General features: G+C 41.0%; 1 protein-coding gene across 1 annotated transcript in view; it reads right to left on the bottom strand.

The window, feature by feature from the left end:
• Window positions 1-15,360, bottom strand: part of stk32a (serine/threonine kinase 32A) — a 156,359-nt gene that overhangs the window by 7,263 nt on the left and 133,736 nt on the right. The window contains exons 8-11 of the mRNA XM_067423577.1: window positions 14,116-14,219; window positions 13,867-13,983; window positions 13,627-13,752; window positions 4,561-4,689 (exon numbers count right to left, since the gene is read on the bottom strand). Coding sequence (XP_067279678.1) covers window positions 4,561-4,689; window positions 13,627-13,752; window positions 13,867-13,983; window positions 14,116-14,219 — 476 coding nt within the window. The remainder of the gene's footprint in view (window positions 1-4,560; window positions 4,690-13,626; window positions 13,753-13,866; window positions 13,984-14,115; window positions 14,220-15,360) is intronic.

Genomic DNA, 15,360 nt, shown 5'->3' with positions numbered 1-15,360 from the left:
AATGGGCTGGCGGTCATTCCGGTCAGTGGAGAGTCGTTTTTTCCATCTGCCGGTCTGTAGCTTTGTTGTCCCTAATGTCTGCTGCTTGACCTTGTTCTTATGAACTGCCATCTTTGAAATTTGAAGGATGGAAGCAACCCGACGCTCACTGTATCCCTCTGCCAGTAAAGCCAGATTTGAACCCTTCTTTTCCTCACTCAACCTTCCCTTTCAACTTTTTTGGCATGGTCAATAGTTATTTTGATTCCAATTACTTTTGAGGCACTACTAGCACTGTTTTTGCCATCCGGCTGGTCCTACTGCAAGAGGATAGTGATGACCACAGAAGTGTTTTTTTATACTTTTCCTTATTTTCCTTATTAAATTTGGCTCAGGTGATCACCTAATCAGCCCCTCATTCAGTAGAATGCCTGTGTTGGAAGTCAACTGACATTGGAATGGAATGGCTTACAACGATCAAAAAACACTTGCATTGCATCTGGCGTTGCATTGCACCGGTTGTATGATAGGGCCCTATGACTTAATGGCCTGGTTTCACAGACAGGGCTTAGATTAAGCCAGGATTAGATCTAAGTTTATTCAGGTCATTTCAGCTGCTTATGATAGGGCCCTTGGTCTCACTTGGGAGCCCCAATCACCTCTGAGTTTTAGAAAAAATTAGCTTTCCAGTTGTCTCAAAAAGAAGTTGGAAGCTCTCTTGCTGCTGTTCTTGCTGCAGCGTTTCCCCTTAGGGTGCTTCTGGGAAAAAAGCAGTTTCCTAAAAGAGCAAAATGGACGACAAGCATCTTTTTAAAGATGCCTTTCTGTTAGTGTTTTTCTGAATGCGGTCGTTTCCTGTCCTCAACTGATGGCTATGGTCCTCTGGAGAGGAAGATGAAGCTGAGCTTCCCCCTTCTGGGGTGGTCACTCACGCTGAAGATCTTGGATCTGCGAGTCTTGAACCAGGCCCTTCACAAGCTCCTATTCAAGATGTTAACGCAGAAACGCATTTGAGGGTTGGGCATACCAGGACAAGGTCCTCCCCTTTGGGCTATCCCTGTCTCCTTGCATCTTTACTGAAGTCGCAAAGGCTGACCTTGCCTGCTAAGGGAAGCAGGCATTTGCATTTTCCTCTACCAGGATGATGATTTTTTTTGTATACATGTCATAAAACCTGCAATACAAACAAAAGATATACACAGGCACAATACAAAAAAAAAAAAAAAAAAAAAAAAAAAAAAAAAAAAAATATATATATATATATATATATATATATATATATATATATATATATATATATATATATATATATATATATATATATATATATATATATATATATATATATATATATATATATATAATGTTGAGAATTGGACCCTAATCTAAAGTACAACCCTTGATGGAGCTATTTCATTATTTCAAAAGTTTACTTGTCCCTTGAAAACATGTCCCTAAAATCACATAAAAAACTAAACTCTGTTGGCTCATTCAGATCTTTTTTTTATCTGAGGGATGGTTCTTGGCTAGATTAAGCCACAATCTGGACCAGACCATAAGCCGAAAAAAGTTAAAAGTTGGTCTACAAGAAACTTGAAATGAGCATTTGAGGGTTATTAATGTATCCAACACAAAATGTGAAATGTGTACTGCAAAGCAAAAAGACAAGAGTTGTAACTCCTGCCTCTATAAATGTGTGTGGTCATGACTTTGAGTGTCATTAAACGTCAGCAGGTGTCAAGTGTTTAGTGCTTACTCCAGAAACCTCAGTCATGCAACGCCACGATTACAACAGGCAAGCACAGGGATTTCCTTGAGTAAGCGTGACTGATGCTTAGTATGCTACAATCGAGGAAAGGGCTTGTTCAAACTCCAACCAATAGAAAGAGCTCTTTGAAATTCTCTTATAGCTGCTACTATAAGCACACAGACAGGTAGTGTCATTATTTACTCACCAAACATGGATTCATCTTCTGGGAATGGGTTATTGAAAATAAGAGAATTCACAATGAAAAAAAAAAAAAAAAACACCTTCAAATTCAATTAAACTTCAACTAAAAAATTCTAGATTAAAATCTAAAAGTTTCTAATCTAATAATAGTTTGTAAAAGCTTTTATTCAATTATCAAGAAAAGCTTACATTTAATTATTTTTTACTCAAATTTAATAAATTATTAATTGAATTCACTTGTTTAATAAAAGAAGCTCATTTATTAAATGAATGAATTAAATGAATAATATTAATTGTGTTTGTGTTCCAAACGGTTGGAGAGAATCTGTTGTAACTGTATAACATTCCTAATATACACTAATGATATATTAATGAGTATTTAGACAAGACTGGATGAATAGAGGAGATTTGACTCTGAACAGAGCAGGGAGGGAGGGAGGGAGGGAGGGAGTCAGTGAGGGCTGTGGGATGCTTCTCTTTATTTTGTTCTCACAACAAGAGTTCAATTTTCCGCTGCATTTATCTGTGATTGGATTGAGTTCATTTCTCCATACATTGCAAACTTCAGTGGGAGGAGAGAAGTGAGAAGCAGACAGGACAGATGGAATCAGTGGGAGGAAGTCTGAAGTAGAGTCAAGAGCAGATACTGTAGGGCTAGTCATACAGTATCGATCCCCACTGCTTCAGAAAATGTGCATGGACGATACTAACTCTAACTCTTACAGTTTTCCTCTTACTGTAGTATTCCACTCGCTCGCTCACTCACTCACTCAATCACACACTCCTTTACACACACACACACACACACACACACACACACACACACACACACACACACACACACACACACACACACACACACACACACACACACACACACACACACACACACACACACACACACACACACACACACATTCACTCACTCACACACACACACTCCCTTACTCACACACACACACACACTCACTCGCTCGCTCGCTCGCTCGCTCGCTCACTCACTCAATCACTTACACTCCCTTACTCACACACACACACACACACACACACACACACACACACACACACACACACACACACACACACACACACACACACACATTCACTCACTCACACACACACACTCCCTTACTCACACACACACACACTCACTCGCTCGCTCGCTCGCTCGCTCGCTCACTCACTCAATCACTTACACTCCCTTACTCACACACACACACACACACACACACACACACACACACACACACACACACACTCACTCACTCACTCACTCACTCATTCACACACTCTCTCACTCACTCAATCACTCACACACACACACACACTCACTCACTCATTCACTCATTCACTCAGTCATTCACACACTCACTCACTCACTCACTTACTCACTCACACACACTCACTCGCTCACTCATTCACTTGCTCGCTCGCTCACTCACTCACTCAATCACTCACACTCCCTTACTCACACACACACACGCACTCACTCACGCACTCACTCACGCACTCACTCCCTTACACACACACGCACACTCACTCACTCGCTCGCTTGCTCACTCACTCACACTCCCTTACTCACACACACACTCACTCACTCACTCACTCACTCACTCACTCACTGACTCACTGACTCACTCACTCCCTTACTCACACACACACACACTCACTCACTCACTCACTCACTCACTCACTCACTCACTCACTCACTCACTCACTCACTGACTCACTGACTCACTGACTCACTCACTCCCTTACTCACACACACACACACACTCACTCACTCACTCACTCACTCACTCACTCACTCACTGACTCACTCACTCCCTTACTCACACACACACACACTCACTCACTCACTCACTCACTCACTCACTCACTCACTCACTCACTCACTCACTCACTCACTCACTCACTCACTCCCTTACTCACACACACACTCACTCACTCACTCACTCACTCACTCACTCACTCACTCACTCACTCACTCACTCACTCACACTCCCTTACTCACACACACTCACTCACTCATTCACACACTCACTCACTCACTCACTCACTCACTCACTCACTCACTCACTCACACACACTCACTCACTCACTCACTCACTCACTCACTCACTCACTCACTCACACACACTCACTCACTCACTCACTCACTCAGTCACTCACTCACTCACTCACTCACTCACTCACTCACTCACTCACTCAAAAAAAGTTCGCTTTGGCAAGTTTTTTTTTTTAAAATCCAGAAAAGAACAAAAAACAAAAAAAATGTTTACATGATTTTCTTTCTAAGTATTTTTCTAAAGGTCAGCGATTCTTCTCTCCCACTGCACAAATCCTTCAGAGAAATGACTCATACTGACACACAAAGAACAGAGTCATTACAAAAAAACGGTAATATGTTGAAGTTGTATGCAATAATGCAATAAACAAGACTTTACATTTTTTATGTCTTTTTGCAGTTATTCAAGTTTTTGCATAACCACATTCCACAGTGACATTGTCCAGAAGTGTTACTGAACCTGGTTCCTACCATAGACTGTAGTGTGATTATTATGTTCTGAAATAATAACCATAATAGGAGAAAGAGAAGATGAAAAAGGTTACTCTTAGAGAAATGCTACCTGAGGAGATCCATCCGAGCCATTCTCCCTCGTCTTCCTTGCCAGCCTCTTCTTCTTCTTATGTAATGGTTTGGATTCCAGGATCATCTCCTCCAGCTCAAATGTGGGGTCACAGTTTAGTCGCCGTCTCTGCCATCACACAGACACTCATTTATATGCAATGTGCACATGAACAATTGAAAATATTTTGGCAACCATTACTATTTCAGTGCAGTATTTTAGTGCTTCTAAAAAAGAAGTGCACTTAATTGTATTGAATGTGAACTTGTAGCATACTTCAAATCTCATCATCACATTGTGGATGTCATCACATTAGAAACGTACAGACAGACATTGCAAAATGTCAAGCAAGTGGCTATAATAGTGCCAGAGTTTTTCTAAGATCTAGATCTAGCTTCACTTTTGTTGAGCCAATTTTGGAATTCAGCATTTTACAGTGCATTGCAAACAGCATAAATATTGCTTACGCAGGACACTTTGAAGGTAGAGCAATCATGGTAACATGCTGAACTGTTGTTCCAAACAAACATTTTCAAAAAATAACCACATCAAATGAGCTTTTTGTAGGGGTCAAATGAAGATTCACTGCAGCAAAACCCCTCAAACCAGACAAATCTGCACAATGTTTGTAAAGTAACGTAAATTTAATCAGCCACAACTGTTTTGTGAAAATCTTTGATATTTATGGTTTTATAAATGTCTTTGTTGTTATGAACCCATGACTTTTGATGGTTTTATAACTAGTTCCCTTTCAGTTGGTCACATTCAATGTACGTCGGAACTGAGCGACGAATTAGGGATTGCTTTCAGAGACCAAACTACTTTGAGTGTAACTAAACAAGCCAATAGACACTGGCATGCGGTTTGCGCATAACAGTTTTGAGCCGTGCCCATTTCCCCTGTATGCTTCAGCACCTATCAGTGCGTTTTTTCTACTTTCTTAAAAGAGCTTACAAGGTTTGACCCTGCGTCTGTATTTATGATGTCATTCAAACCGTCTGTTTCTGGATGCGGTCACTATCTGTAACTGGTTGATGGTAACAATCGCTGTATCTCGTGCTTGGACATTGTGGAAAGCAGGACGAGGCAGAGGGACCATGAGAACCGCGTGAGGCCGGTGGTAAGTGATAATAAGTGCCACCTGCGTGCCGCACCGGTCTTGTGTCTCACGGAGGAGCTAGGGCACCTAAAAGAAGGCGCGACAGAGGACCAGGCCTGGATTTTATGTTGTGTTTTATTTATGTTTTATTATTATTATGTGCATTTTCTTTCATTTTGTTTATTTATTGATTAAAGTTTGTTAACGTTCCCAGTTCCCACCTCTGTCCCATATCTACGAACTGAGTTACACTGGTGCAAAAGACCGGGAAGTAGGAGGGACATTCTGTCAGAGAGCCCTCTGCTGAGGGGGATTGTGGTGATGAGGTCGGGCTGGGCCGCCTCAAGTGGCCGCTACATGGCAAGCATGCACTGGTCTGTATGGACAGCACTGCGACCTTTGTGTACATCAACTGACAAGGTGGTCTAGGCTTCCGTCGCAACTCGCCCGCTATCTCCTCCTATGGTTTCAGAAGCATCTAAGGTCACTTTGGACCATTCACATCCCATGTGTGCTCGATTGTGCAGCCAAGCTTTCACAACAGCCGACACTTCCGGGAGAGTGGCGATACCACACCCCTAGGCAGTCCAGCTGATATGGGAGCTCTTTGGAACCACATAGCCACTCCGGACTCGACCCAATGCCGGCTGTTTTACTCCCTGACCAAGGGAACCCTCGACAAGGATGCCCTGGCACACAGCTGGCCTCGGGACCTACGCAAATATGCGTTTCCCCAGTGAGCCTTCTAGCACAGACACTGTGCAAAGTCAGGGAGGATGAGGAGCAAGTCTTGTTAGTTTTGTAGCATTAGCCCAGCCGGACCTGGTTCCCCGAACTCACACTCCTCGCGACAGCCCCTCCTTGGCTTGTTCCTCTGAGGAAGGACCTGCTTTCTCAGAGACGAGGCACTCTATGACACCCGCGTCCAGACCTCTGGAAACTCCATGTCTGGTCCTGGACGGGATGCAGAGATTCTAGGTGGCCTACCACAGGCAGTGGTAGACACCATCCCTTCTGCTATAGCCCACTCTATGAGGCACCTCAATCTGTTAAATTGCAACCTGTTTGTGCAATGGTGTTCTTCCCATCAGGAAGACCCCTGAAATTGTTTGGTTGGAGTCTTGCTTTCCTTCCTGCAAAGTGGGCTGGAGTGAAGGTTGTCTTCCTCCACCCTTAAAGTGTATGTTGCTGTATTTGACCATATCATGACACAGTCGAAGGTGAGTATTTAGGGAAGCACGACCTGATCGTCAGTTTCCTCAGAGGTGCAAGGAGGCTAAATCCTCATTGTCCTAACTCGTTACCCTCTTGTGTCCTGTCTCTGGTGCTGACGGCACTGCAGAGACCTCCTTTTGAGCCTTTGCAGTCAGTAGAGTTAAAGACAGTACTCCTGAAAGCATTGGCCTCCATCGAGAGGGTAGGGGACCTGCAAGCTTTTTCGTTGACCTGAGACCCCAGCCTGGATATGTGCCCAAGGTTCCAACCATTCCCTTTAATGACCATGTAGTGAACCCGCAAACACTGCCTTCGGAGGAGGCAGATTTGGCCCTGGCTTTGCTCTTTCCCGTTCGTGCTTTGCGGGTTAAGTGGACAGAACACAAATCTTCAGGACATCAGAACAGCTCTTTGTCTGTTACAGAGGCCAGCAGAAGGGAAAGGCTGTCTCCAAGCAGAGGTTAGCCCACTGGATAGTGGATGCTATTATCTTGGCATATCAGTCAAATACCATTGCACATTCGGTTGCGGGCACACTGAACTAGAAGTGTCGCTTCCTCCTGGGCGATGACTCAAGGTGCCTCACTAACTGATATTTTTAGAGCTGTGGGCTGGGTAACAACTAACATGTTCACTAGATTCTATAGCCTCCATGTTGAGCTGGTATCTTTCCGTGTACTCACTAGGGATGGGACGAAATATCGTTTGACAAAATATCGCGATACAAAACGTGACGAAACGCATCGAGGTCGAAAAAAATGGATCGCGAAATAAAGATAGATGGCACTGCTGCATGATTTGCGTAGTATATAAATAATTTAGTGTGTGTGTGTGTGTGTGTGTGTGTGTGTGTGTGTGTGCGTGTGTGTGGCAGACATAACAAAACGCAGCGCGCATTTTCTGTTTGATCTGAGGCATAGCCTGTAACGTTAGTTTGAAAAAGTGAGAGCAGTCAGACAAAAGATGTAGCAGCAAACATTAATAGGGAAAGAAAATGGTTGACATTAGCATTAATATTCTAAACCAAAAATGCAGTTATTGCCTACATAAACTACCATATTTTCTGTTGAACTTTTATTAGACTCCAGAAAGAAAAGGGCGTTTTTTCACTGAGCACATTCTCTGCAGTCTGAGCGCGATGCACTGAATCTCACTCTCTCTCATGTCTGAGGTAAATCATTAACACCATCACCGCTTACAGAACACGTGTTTTATTGAACTAAATACATTACAATCGGCTAAAACGAATGCACAGGTTACTTTCCTGAACAAGCGCGCTCCCGAGTTGTCCGTGTTCTTCACACTGTCCACGTGAATCGCGGACCAGTTCGGCGCGCACACGCAAAATACGGGCAGTTCAATAGGGAATGCCGATCTCTTAAAGGGGCCGCACTATATTCCTCCTCGTGTAATATGGACCTCCTCCAGGTATGGTGTGGTTCTGGTTCGCTCACTGGTACACATTAACAATTTTTCATACGAACTTTGCCCTGTTCTGAATTAAACTGCCAGTGTAAAAACTCCCTTTATATTGTTAAAATGAGAGAAATCACTGCTTACTCATTATTTTTAAGTTTAGGCTTAAAAGACATGAACAATTTCTTAGATAAACATATCTATGACCTTTGATATGTCTAGTCTTCATGCTGTATTGATTATTATTGAATAATTATGGTTTCACTAATAATAAATGTACATTTGCATTAAGCATGCATATTTGTCCATACCTATGTTGATTAGAGTATTAAAAACTTAATTTAAACTTAATTTAAGATACATTTACAATTGCTAAAAAGGTGCGATTAAATTGTGATTAATTGCGAGTTAACTCATGAAAATCATGCAGTTAATCGCGATTCAATATTTTAATCGATTGACATCCCTACAGTGCCCTCCACAATTATTGGCACCCCTGTTTAAGATGTGGCTTCTAAAAATTCTCCTTTTTTTTTTTTTTAAACAACATAGAACCAAAATACAAAAAAAGAGAAAAATCCTACCTTTCGTTCAAGGACATTACTTAGGTGGTAAAAAAAAAATCACAGATTTGGAAAGAAAAAAATATATTTTGATATCGTATCGTGACGTATCGTATCGTAACCCTAGCATATCGAGGTGCATCGTATCGTGAGTTTAAGTGTATCATCCCATCCCTAGTACTCGCCCCCATTGCCAGTAGCGCAAAGGACCTGTTCTAAGTGTCGGCTTGCAACGGCACTCCTGACTGCTGGACCAGATATCATCTGGGCAGTCAGATGTTGCGAAGCGTCTGACGCCAGGCCTACACACTATGCATGGTGGAACCTGTGTTAGGCTGAGTGTCCATATGTAGCAGTCCCTGCTGTACGATATGGGTACCCTGTGTCTTTCCCTTGACAAAGCTTGTCGTCTCTGATGGTGTTCTTCACCCCTAGAACTAGGCTGGAACCCACTCAGAGACTGTCATATGTCTTACTACCCTTCTTGGCTATTCCATATGTGTAACTTTCCATAGAAGGATGTGGCTTGTGAAGCGTTCCCTCTTTCGAGACGGGCACACTTTCCCAGTGTTATCCAATAGTCACACTGAGTGAGTCTTGCAGAACAGCAGTGACTGACCTTCTCTGCATAGAGCCCTGACTTCCCGCTCCAACAGATAGGGGTGGACCAGGTAGCTCAAGCAGAGCACTGCAAGGGCCAGCTTCTGTGATGTGTTGGTAGATCCACAATCCATCTGTCACGACGTACGTCTGTGGGGAGGAGCATGGAATATGCAAACAGCAAGCCAATGTTCATTGACTCGTTTAGTTACACTCAAAGTAGATTGGTCTCTTTAAGCGATCCCCAATATGTTGGTTAATTCCGACGTACGTTTCCGTCCCTTCCTTCAGGGAACAAGGGTTCAATTTGTAACCAAGACGTTATAGTAGTACATTTGCATGATCTGTTATTAGTTAACATTAGTAAATATATATATATATATATATATATATATATATATATATATATATATATATATATATATATGGAAAGTCTATTAAAGAATCATACACAGCCTAAATTCATTTATTAAAAAATTGTACACCGCTAAACTAACTCTTTCAGTTTTATTAATAAAATGAATATATACATTACACTGATCAGGCATAGCATTATTACCACCTTTCTAATATTGTTGGTCCCCCATTTACTGCCAAAAATGCCCTTTTTGGCCTGTCAAGGCATGGACTCCACTAGATCCCTGAAGGTGTGGTGTGTTATCTGTTAGCAGCAGATCCAGTAAGTTGTGAGGCGGGGCCTCCTGGGATCAGACTTGTTTGTTCAGCACATCCCACAAATGCTCGATTGGATTGAGAGGCCAAGTCAACACCTCAAACTTCTTGTTGTGCTCCTCAAAACACTCCTAAATCATTTTTGCTTTGTGGCAGGCGCTGATGCTGATCCAGTTCTGATGCTCACGTGCCACTGTTGGTGCTTTCGGTGGGGTCAGGGGTCAGTATGGGGACCCTGACTGGTCTGCGGCTATATTACATTGTTAATGCCAGTGTTGGGCAGTAGCGTCGCTACAAGTAGTGACGCTACTAGCTTAACTACATTTTTCAGTAGCGTGGTGGTAGCGTTGCTGTTTTCTCAATCAAATAGCTTTTCAGTAGCGAAGCTCGTTTGTTGATCAAGTAGTGCGGTAGCGTCCACACAAGCTAACGTTACATTTCCCCAAGCATTTCTGAAGAGCAAGCTCAAATTGGAAACACAACTGATAAGTCGCGGATATACTTCACTTTCTACGTTCCTTTCTGCCTTGCACAGACGCGCACAGATGCGCGCGAGCCTTTCAAAGTACTCCTTTGGCATTAAGCGCGTAAAGACGGGATAGGCACGTAAAGACATCTAGTTGACGTTTTTTTTTCCGAAAAATGTTTTTTTTTGCTCAATTCGCTGTTGCACGCGCATCGTCCGCGCGGTGAAAAAAAGAGAAAGTGCAACGTTTGAAAGTAATTTATTGTGTCTCTTGAATAAACACCTCTTAAAAGTATCGGGGTCCAGCCTGGCCACCCCTTGATATGAATGAAATAATGAAACTTGTTTGTGTGGGAGATAGATCACACACACACGGACACGTTTTTGTGACATATGGGGACATTCCATAGGCGTAATGGTTTTTATACTGTACAAACCGTATTTTCTATCCCCCTACACTGCCCCTACCCCTAAACCTACCCATCACAGGAAACATTCTGAATTTTTACTTTCTAAAACAACCCATCCTGTGTGATTTATAAGCATTATGAAAAGTGGGGACATGGGTAATGTCCTCATATTTCACCCTCTCCTTGTAATACCTATGTCATACCCATGTCAATATACACATTTGTGTCCTCATATCATACAAAAACATGCGCGCGCACACACACACACACACACACACACACACACACACACACACACACACACACACACACACACACACACACACACACACACACACACACACACACACACACACACACACACACACACACACACACACACATATGTTGGTCTATTTGGTTTACAGGGACTCTCCATAGGCGTAATGGTTTTTATACCGTACAAACCGTATTTTCTATCCCCTTACACTGCCCCTGCCCCTAAACCTACCCATCACAGGAAACATTCTGCATTTTTACTTTTTCAAAAAAACATCATTTAGTATGTTTTTAAGGCCATTTGAATTATGAGGACATTTGATATGTCCTCATAAACCACATTTATAGTGTAATACCAGTGTAATACCCATGTAGTTATACAAATTTGTGTCCTCATAAACCACATAAACAGGCTCACACACACACACACACACACACACACACACACACACACACACACACACACACACACACACACACACACACACACACACACACACACACACACACACACACACACACACACACACACACACACACACACACACACTTAGGCTGCATGATTTTTTTTTATTTTTTTTGCCATGTTGATACTGTTTGGATCAGGTCTTAATTATTTTGCTACTGTACTTTCTGACTTTTTTTTTGTACAAGTTGAGTTGTAAATTAACTTTCAGTTTGTCCTGCAAAAGTGCCCAAGTCTAAATTGAGCATAAATGCAAACACACAGGTGCATATGCATATCATACACATACAGATGAACATAGACACACACACTCTCAACAACTGGTTTTGTTAATATAATGGATCACATGTTTTTGTTGCCAAATTGATTTCGGACAGTTTTTGAATAACTGAAAAAGTATGCATGTCTATATGCTTGACTTTTATTGATCACTGAGATAGCATTAATATGAATGAAGTTGGTTTAATATAAAATTAAATAAATAAAAGTAGCTTAGATGTAGTAAACTACTTTTGTCAAGTTGCTGTAGCTAAGCTTGCTACATTTCCCAAGGGGTTAGCTTCAGTGTAGTGAAGCTTAATTTAATGTAGAGTAACTGGTAGCTTAACTCACTACATTTTCCAAGTAGCTTGCCCAACACTGGTTAATGCAAATGCGAAAACATTTAAACATAGGTTATGATCTATTATCACTAAACAAATAATTCAAACTTACAATAGGACAAATAGATCCGACTCTCATCTTTTCTTTCGTTTTAAAATATTTTTACAAGAAATCCTGCAGGTCATAAAGAAATTTGTTTCTCCACCTCCAAGAAAGAATGAGTGCTATGTATTATGTTTCTTTATTTACCTAAATGTGTTTTTTTCCTTGCTTTACCCAAGGCAATTATGAGTTGACTTTGAAACAGAGTAGACTTTACATTTTACGTATCTGTGATGAAATTACTAGATTCTCGGCACAACATCATGGCTACCAACAAAACTCAGGAAAGATTGTTCTTGCTCCAGCTTTAACTTCTGTAGCTTTGCTCAAATCTTTCTCTGCTGCCATTACTGAACTACAACTCAAACTAGCGCACAACATCAACTTTATCGTTCTCAGCCACTGCCTCTGTCTGCTGATTGGACCGGTTAAAACTTGACTGGAGAAATCAAGAGAATATACTTCAATCCCAGACGGAGTACTGAAGGAAAATAAAACTTGAGCGGAAGTACGTAGTAGTGTGGAGCCAGGCCACATTTTTCTTGCTTCTAACACATCAACTTTGAGGACAAAATGTTCAGTTGCTGCCTAATATATCAATATAAGAGATAATCAGTGTTATTCACTTCCCCTGTCATAATGTTATGCCTGATCATGTATGTTTAAATAACTATTTACGACAATACATACATATTTAAAACATGAAGCATTTAAAATATCTTTATAAAGTCTAACCAACTTTTAACCCACAAGCACTTTAAAGCATTTCATTTTGATATAGGGCCTAGGCATGATCACTTCTGAATGCAATAGTGTAGTTGATCACATTCACATTCGATGAACATGATCTACTAAATTTGGACACACACAGAATCACAATTATTTATTCTTTATTTCTAATTTTGAACATTACCAGTTTCTACAAATCCTATTAACAGTTAGCTTGATTTTAAAGCTTATCCATATCTCAGTTCAAAACATTCATATCTGGAATGTCTCTTTAATTGATGTGTGTGTGTGTGTGTGTGTGTGTGTGTGTGTGTGTGTGTGTGTGTGTGTGTGTGTGTGTGTGTGTGTGTGTGTGTGTGTGTGCGTGTGCGTGTGCGTGTGAGTGTGTGTGTGTGTGTGTGTGTGTGTGTGCGTGCGTGCGTGTGTGTGTTTGCGCGTGTGTGCCTGTGTGTGTTTTATATACTTACATTAGGGAGGAAGCCAGGTGGGATTTGTTTGCTGAGCACAGCATCCCAATTGACATCAGAGAGGTATTCCAAATCCTGGAGCTCCGAGAGACAGGAAATCCTCTTCTGAGCATCTACACACAACAGCTGACGACAGAAGGAAACATGTTTTCTTTTGGAATCAATGTTTCATTCAATTATTGTTAATTGATCCTACAAGTAAATGCGATTAATAAATGAATAAAATGTGAATAATCTTACCATTTGTAAGAGTGATTTGATCCCTGAAGACCAGGCCGCAGGGTAACAGGGGGTCGCTTTGTGGAAAGTTTGCAGGATCTCATTGGCTGGTGTGTTAGTGCGCATGATGTACGGCCTCTGAAGACAGAATTCAGCGATGTGAAATCAGCCATGAAGAAACGGTCAATGAAACATCTATATTTTCCCAGCAGCATATGATGAGTCTTGTCCTAATACTGATGTCAGATCAGAAGGTTTAGAGTCCCTCACCTGTCCACGGAGAAGCTCATAAGCAGTAATCCCTAAAGACCACCAGTCCACTGAGAAAGAGTAACCTGGGTGTGTTCCCTCGAACGACTGGAACAGTTCTGGGGCTGCAACAATAGACAACACAACAGCAACAACAAAGATTATGCACAAGTATATGAAGCACTGTTATATGTGTACAGCCCACTTGTTGCAGGGTCATTCTATATTTAGGGGTACATTTCAGGTCAGCCAAAAAGTCAGGAAATCAGTATTCTTTTTTGATCAATAAACTAGGTGGTTGAATAATATATGCCCTTATGTGCTAAATTAATTATTTTGCAAGCTTAAGCTCTAACGACTGTTTTAAAAATGGTAATGAAAATCAACATTTGATTCATTATATTGTCAACTGTGTTACGGACAAATGCTGTGTCATAAATCCACAGTTTGCTGAATTGAGTATTATTTACCATTCTTACCAAGATTTCCATCTCAAGAGATATCACTATCTATTCTTCTGAGGGTTTAGTTCACATTTAAAATATTTATGACATAAAAACCACACATAACACAGTTGACAGATAAAGTAACACAGTTGACAGGAGTCACACCAATGACAGGACACATTAGAAGGAAAAGAGAAAACTTTAAAATTATACCTTTCTTTTAATTCAACAAAAATAAATACAAGCAATTAATAAAAATGTAAATTAAATTGTCAACCATGTGAATCCTTGTAAACTGTTACAGTTGATGGGTAACACAGTTGACAGGTTACACAGTTGACATTTCGGCCAATTTTTGGGTCTTGTGCAAACTGCTGTCCTTGGATTAGTTGGTAGTTGACCTGGATAAATTTATGATTTATATTCCTTCTCTACACATTCATAAATATAATATGTGATGCAAGTTTACCAGAACATGTTGATAACACAGTTGACAGTCAATTAATCTACTCTGTGCAGACAATAATATAGATCATTTATTGAAGAGGAGAAGTTATTATTTACTACACTGTCTTCAAATTTACCTCCAAAAAAGGAATGACAACATTTGATGTCGGACATGGGACTTTGGAACAAACTATTGCTGATTTATAGGGGGTTTTATAGGGAGTAACACGGTTGACACAGATTTCTCGGACACACAAAATGGATGATATAATGTAGATGCATGAGGGAAATATTTTTAAAAACACCTCTCTCATAATTTAATGATTATTTTGGACAAATATTTATAAGATATATATTCAGAAACATGCATTTT

This window comes from Pseudorasbora parva, chromosome 18, assembly GCF_024679245.1.
Source record: "Pseudorasbora parva isolate DD20220531a chromosome 18, ASM2467924v1, whole genome shotgun sequence".
Lineage (NCBI taxonomy): Eukaryota > Metazoa > Chordata > Actinopteri > Cypriniformes > Gobionidae > Pseudorasbora > Pseudorasbora parva.
The sequence above is the reverse complement of the archived record's forward strand: the minus strand, read 5'-3'. Positions and strand labels throughout refer to the sequence as shown.